The 6770-nt window shown below is 42.7% G+C and overlaps 1 protein-coding gene across 4 annotated transcripts in view; it reads right to left on the reverse strand.

The window, feature by feature from the left end:
- TFB1M (transcription factor B1, mitochondrial) overlaps positions 1-6770 on the reverse strand; it is a 42820-nt gene that overhangs the window by 35882 nt on the left and 168 nt on the right. For 2 of the 4 annotated variants that reach the window (XM_075924496.2, XM_075924492.2), the window contains exons 1-3: positions 6456-6634; positions 4216-4370; positions 2440-2591 (exon numbers count right to left, since the gene is read on the reverse strand). In XM_075924496.2, the coding sequence (XP_075780611.2) occupies positions 2440-2591; positions 4216-4345 (282 nt within the window). In that variant the 5' untranslated portion in view covers positions 4346-4370; positions 6456-6634. Of the gene's footprint in view, positions 1-2439; positions 2592-4215; positions 4371-4920; positions 5205-6455; positions 6635-6770 lie in introns of those variants that run through there. The other 2 variants (XM_075924494.2, XM_075924493.2) reach the window with 2 other exon arrangements.

The raw sequence follows: 6770 nt of genomic DNA on the forward strand, positions 1-6770 counted from the left end.
AGGCTGCTCCAGCCCCCACTGGTTAACTAGAACCTGTAAGCATCACCCTAACCTTTCACATCTCTAAAAGTGACTAGTTAAAGGCTCTAGAACACAAGTTATGATTTTATATTAGTCAGTTATTTTCAATTCTTCTACTTGCTTTAACTTAAATCTTTATGGCTATGTCTACACTCTGGGGTTTTATTGGAAAAAAGGTACGCAAATCGTGCTCTGCAATTTAAGTACCTTTTCCTGATATTTTTTTCGGAAGAGGCTTTTCCGAACTTTGGTCCATCTACACTGGGCCAAATTTCAGGAAAAGCCCTTCTTTCAGAAGTGCTCTTCTTCCTCATGGGAGGAGGAAGATAGGGCTTCCAAAAGAGCGTGTCCACTCTTTCACAAATAGAAGCGGAAGAGCAGATGAGTTCCCTGGACATGGAGGCATTTTCTGGGCTATCCTGTAGTCTAGACATAGCCTATGAAAGGTGTCAGAGAGGTAGCCATGTTAGTCTGTTTCAGCAAAAAACAAGGAATCTGGTAGTACTTTAAAGACTTAACAAATTTAAAGTGCCACTGGACTCCTTGCTGTTTTGTTAAATCTCTATGCTTTGATAAATAAACTTACTTGTTTTCACTATAAACATTTCTAAATGCTGTTCTTAAGCAGAGGAATGATTTGAGGTATAACTCACAAGCTGGGATGTATTTTCCCTTTGGGAGCAATGGATCTGGGAATACAATGAATGTTCAGTGGTACAATGACTGGACACTGTAGAGAAGCATACCAAGGACTGAAGATGGAAGTATGCCTATAGCTAATCTGCAGAGGGGCAGAAGAGCTAGTGCTGGCAGAGGTGGAATGCTTGTTGCCTGTAACCCAAGGAATTGACCTCAGCAGCAAAGACAAGACTCCTTTACAGTAAGTGTAGGTGGTAGCAAGGTGTGTCTCAACCCTAGATACTCCGAGGAAGTACTATCTAACTAGGATGTGCAACAAAAATCAAGGAAACCCAGAACATTCTCTTTTAACCTAAAGGATAAAGTTCTAGCTATGTATGCAACTTCTACCGACCAATGTCAATAGCGTTTGCATGTGCGATCTGAGGGCAGAATTCTGCTTTTTGGCTCTTTGTTTTTCAGATTTGTATTACAGTCCCCCACTTCAGTTTTATAACAGGAAAAAAAAATCAAGGCAAACCCTGAAAAGAACTTAATAAAAATGTAGAATGCTTTAAATGTAGAAGGTTTTACACACATAGTAAAAAATTCTTCTAAACAACAGTCCTGTATTTTAATATCTGGCATTATCTGCTGTTCAAATCCTAGGCCTTTTATATGCCACTATTCTAGACTGAGACAGAGATCTTTCAGTGAAAGACTAGAGAAAGAAAGGCTATGACCCACATCAAAGAAGTACTCATTTTGTAATTTATCATCTTATTTAGAAAATAAGGTCTCAAAACCAAATTTAATAATAATGGATGGAAGAAACTGTTTGTTATCCACATCCCCTATTACTCAACACCTCTAGCACCCTGAATAACCTGCCAAAAAGCATATGAATTTCTGCTGGGAGTGGGTTGCCACTGAAAAATCAGTGACTCACTGAACTAGTCTGATTAGTAGAATTGTATGTACAGCCAAGATACTTTGTCAGAGGAGCCAGAATAGATGCTTCTACTTGAAGAAATCTGCTTCAACAGTAGATTTTTAGAGCCAAACAAAAATAAGATTCAAACAATGGTATGCACTAGGGATGTTAAAAAGCAGGGGGGTTTTTTTTTTGGAAATGTGTAACCCAGTGGTGGGAAACCTAAGGCTCTGGGTGCTTGATGTGGCCCCTGGGTTGCTTGGATCTGGCCCCTGGGGTTTAGGGCCCATGATGGCATTCCAGCCTCCTCCCACCCCACCACAGCCTCCCAACTGATTTTTCTCTGTGTCAAATGGCCCCCGACCCAAAAAAGGTTCCCCACCCTTGGTGTAACCTATCATCCAAGTGGAGATGAAGCATTATACATTGTTTAGGCTGAAGAACGGATTTTCACAAAGAGATTATGAGTACAGAAATGTAATTATGTCAATCTGGGAAAAAAGATCTGAGCAGATAAACAGGTTTGAGATGGACTATAAACGATTTTAAATCTCAAACCCTTAAAAGGATTTCTGTATAAATTGGTATTAAACTGTATATTTCCAATAAATGGGTAATGCATCCAATCAAATATAATAAAACAGATTAAAGTACTCCGTGCAGCCAACACAGATTAACTAAACATCTGACCCTGCAGAAAAAAGCAGAGAACACTAAAATATTTCTGATACAAGTTGTTCTACTGAGCTAGGATACTTTCAATTGTACATATCAAAATAAGAAATCTAATTTTTAAACAAGTATTTCAATGTCTGAAATGTTTAAATGTGTGCTAATTATACAACAAAGTATTTCTCATTTGATACCTTCAGTCCAGGAATAAATCGAGTATCTTTTTCAACTAATAGGAGTTGAGCAACATCAGCATTGAGAATGGATCTTGTAATTCCTCCTGGCCCAGGACCCACCTCACAGACATGGGTATCTTTCAGCTTGCCAGCCTGTCTCACTATCTTATCTGTAAAGTCACAAAGCACATACAAAGCTTTTATTTTGCAAGGCACTGACCTCACCAAGCTCTGTGTAGTTTATGTTTCTACAGTAAACAATGAATTATCTCAGAATAGACAGAAATAATGGCACCTCCTAGTTAAATGAGGGGAGTACTGTGGCGAATGGAGCTTGCCAGACCACAGAGAATTCAGTTTCATTTCTAGATTAACAGAGAATCTCATGTAATCAGAAAAAGATGCACAATAAGCTTATTTTACTTTCTTAAAAATAGAAAAATAATTTTCTCCTTACAAACTGATAATGCAATTCTCTTTAGGGAAGGTAACTCCTGTAGCATTACTGCAGAGTCTGCCCACTTTAAATGGAAATTCCATTACAATGAAGCAGTTCGAAAGAAATATAAAATGAACATGGGTAGAAAGGAGCTGCCTGGGGATTAAGGCATTTAAGAAGTAGAGTTACTTGAGATAAGAGGCTGGGGAAGCCAGGAAGAACAACCAGAAAGATTAGGGTAAAAAAGAACAGAGGTAATTGTGGGCAGCTAAGGACTTAAAGGAGTGGGAAGCAAGAAAATCTGTATAAAAAGGAAGAGGAGAAAACAAAACTCAGGCATTAGGAGGGAGAATACAGTGAATTGTTTTTAAAAAAAAAAAAAAAAAAAAAAGGAAGCAAAGTGGAAAGAATTCAACAGAAGAGACTGGACAAGACCCAGACCAATATCCAATAGGCTGACAGGATACCTGGTAGGTAGCAGACCAGAGTTTAAGTCCCCACTACACATTAGCCAGTGTGAAGATATGAACCTGGTTCACCCATATTTTAAATGTGTATTCATCCTCTGTGCTATTGGATACAAGGAGTCATAGGCAACACAACCACCTTCTTGGTTTTGTGCAAGGCCCAATTCACCAGCTGCATAGCAAAGGCAAAGCAGGCAGGAGATGCTTATTTTGTCAATCCTCTGGGGCTCAGGTATGAATTAGACATTAAGCTGTTGGGTAGTAGCAGAACTACCAGCAGAAGTGTAGATATCTACTGGACATTACCAGTGGAAACGTATGTACCAAGCAATTTAAGCACCTATAAAGTTAGGCAACAGCTGGGTAAGGATTTGTGGATTTAAATTTTGGATTTAGGTGTCCAGCTACCATTTTAGGTGCCTTAGTCCCCACTTGTGAATTGCACCCTTAAGACTGTCTATATATGGAGTTGTTCCAGACTGTCTCTACATGAAGATGAAGATCATAGAATTTGACTAACCCATTTCCCCTGCCCCAATGTTCCCTACTATTCTCTGGTAATCTTTGACAATAATTTTTATAGCATTGGGCACAGCTCCATAATTAAGGGTGAGCTGAATTTTGCATTTAAATAAATTTAATCTTTTGTTATGTATAAATAAACTCTACCCTACCCTCCATTATAGCATTTACTCTGCATGAAAAATTAAATCTTTGCACATTCACAGGCAAATGTATTATTTTGAGTTAAAATTTTTAAAAATGTACCAAAGTGAGTAAGACATGAGTCCCCATACAAATAAATGGAGACAGAGCTTAAATAACGGAGAAAATTAATAGGTAGATTTGAATAAAATTTTAAAAGATCCAAGATAAAAAATGTCCCACCTGTCAATCTCAAATCCAGGAGAAAATTCTGAGATAACTGCTTTTGTGCTCGGAGATTAAACAGTTTAATAATCTCTCTAATAGTTGGTAAGGGTGGTAGTCGAAAAGCCACTTTTCCTGAAGCAGCCATGGACCAAAATTGTTAACTCTTGCTCCTAAAAAACAGGGAAAGAAATCACTAAGCATAATAAAATGTACAGTAGGACAAAATTAAATATTTAAGAAACAGAATGGAATGAAATGCAAGACTCAAAATATTTACTTGTTCTAATTCTATCAAATTAACCTATTGCTTTAGAAGCATATATTAAAAATTCACAGGACTTACGAACCACTCTTTATCTTGGGAACACACATGTATGAGAGATGTAAAATCCCATTTAAAAAGTTAACCAGTTAAACTTTAAATGACCTGGGAGATGCTTACTATGTAAACGGTTAGCCACCAGCCTAGCTGGACTGGAGCAGCCCCCTACCCACATCAAGCCAAGGGCTGTTCCAGCTCAGCTAGGAAACTGGTTAACCACTTAACCATGTACTGTAACTGGTTAATCCTTTACATCCCTAATATGTATGTACCTAAATTTAAATACATAAGCAGTTTCAACTTTAATGAATCTACTCACACCTTTAAATTAAGTATTACGTGCAGAAGGCAGCACTAGTATCAATGCTGGTCATAAAGCAGATTTTAAATTAACTCACCCTATACCTCTCAAAATTCAGGTTGAACCTCTGTGGGCCTGGACTCTCTAGTCTGGAAACATCTGTGGTCCAGAAGGCCCATGGATGTCGCTGGAGTAGAAAGCCTCAGCACAGAGGTTGCCAGAGGTTAGGAGAAGAGCCTGCAAGCAGGACCAATGGGGCAGCAGAGCCCACAGGGCAACACAGCCCACAGCCAGCGGGGCTGGGAAGTAGGTGGGGCCAAGGGGGGGCGGCTGCAGAGCTCACAGCTGGTGGGGCTGGCATGGCTGCTGGAACTGCATAGCCTGTAGAGCAGTGGCAAGTAGCTGGGGAGAGGAACCCAGCAGAGGCTGGCACCCTACCCCCCCACATACCCTGGTTCAGAAGATTCCCTCATCCGGGACCAATGAGGTCCCCAGGAGGCCAGACCAGGGAAGTCCAACCTGTAGTGTTACTTAGCAATCTGTATTTTGATTAATTCTACCTTTTTTAAAATGAAAAAGCAATGGTTTTACATTAGAAGGGGATATCAGTAAAATATACACAAGTAGGATACAATTCATGCATTTAATTAATTTCCCTAAAAAAAGAAAAAAAAAAACTATTTCCTCTTTTCTCTGAAACATCAAGTTTTGTGATGAAAGAGAGCATTTTGTACAATGTTGCTTACACCTGTCCATCATCCAGATGTGAACTAGTAAATCAGATCGTCAACAGGATAGTCTACTGGTCACTTCCCAAACCCCTAGCTGCCTCTATCAGAAAGAGGAAGCGGCACTTCCAAAGGACAGCGGCCCGGGATCAGCTGGGGACTCCCCCGCTGACTCCCAGCTCCACATGGCACTTTCGCCTTTGAAGCATAGCAAGAGCCCTAGGGCTTCAAAGATGGAGGCGCCCTATCGACTAATCAAATAGTCAATGCAAAATGCATCAACTATTCAATTAGTCACTCAATATTTAACATCCCTAAGTTTAAGGGCCCAGTATTCCACAGTAGAGTCTTGCAGCATCAGCATGCAATGCATCACTGTGATAATCTGAAGAGCCTTGCTGACAAAAAGTCCCAGCAGCATTAACTCATTTGGACGCCCCAATGGCTTTCTATTTAGAGCAGAATAGAACCTACAGCTCAATGATTCACAACTGACTTGCTGGGGTTCAGGGCAGGAAGTCCAAGCAAGGGGGCTTTGTCATGAAAGGCTTTGGCTGAGGCTTAGCTCCAGCCCTGAACTTGAAGGCTCAGGTTTCTGCTTTGGGGCCCAGTGAGCCCTGCTCACGTGGCTGAAGTCCAAGCCTCAGCAACTTCAGTTTGCGGGATCCTGCCTCGTGTCACGTTGTTATGAGAAGAGGGTCACAGCGCCACGCAGCGCGAGGAGGGCTGCAAGCAGGAGCGCTGCAGCCGCCACAGGCCCAATCCCCACCAGTGGCTGCAACTTGCCATGACGCGGGGCACTTCCAGCAGCCCAACCACTGAGAAGCCTCAGTCCCCAGTTTGCCCGGCGCTGCCAAACCCGGGGCTCTCCCGCCGGGACCGTCTCGAAGCCCCCGGCTCTCACCCCGGCCGCCTCCCTCCACAAGCGTCTCTCCTCGCGCCTCCGCTCAGTAGGGGGCCGGGCCAGCCGAGGACCCAACCGACCCCCCCCCGCGCGCTGCTGTCGCACGACAAACGTCCCCCCCCGGCTTAACGGGCCGGGAGGAGCTTTCAGGCAGCGACGTGACGTCACCCCGACTGGGCGGTGCCCGCGGCGACAAACCGCCCTCCGATCCCGCCCCCCCCCCCCGCTTCACGAGCCACGCGGCGACGTAGAAGCCATCCTGCGCACATGCGCAAAAGCCCCAATGGGCGGGAGCTGTCGAGCGGGGGAGGGGAA

Source organism: Pelodiscus sinensis, chromosome 3 (assembly GCF_052426305.1).
Source record: "Pelodiscus sinensis isolate ZL-2025 chromosome 3, ASM5242630v1, whole genome shotgun sequence".
Lineage (NCBI taxonomy): Eukaryota > Metazoa > Chordata > Testudines > Trionychidae > Pelodiscus > Pelodiscus sinensis.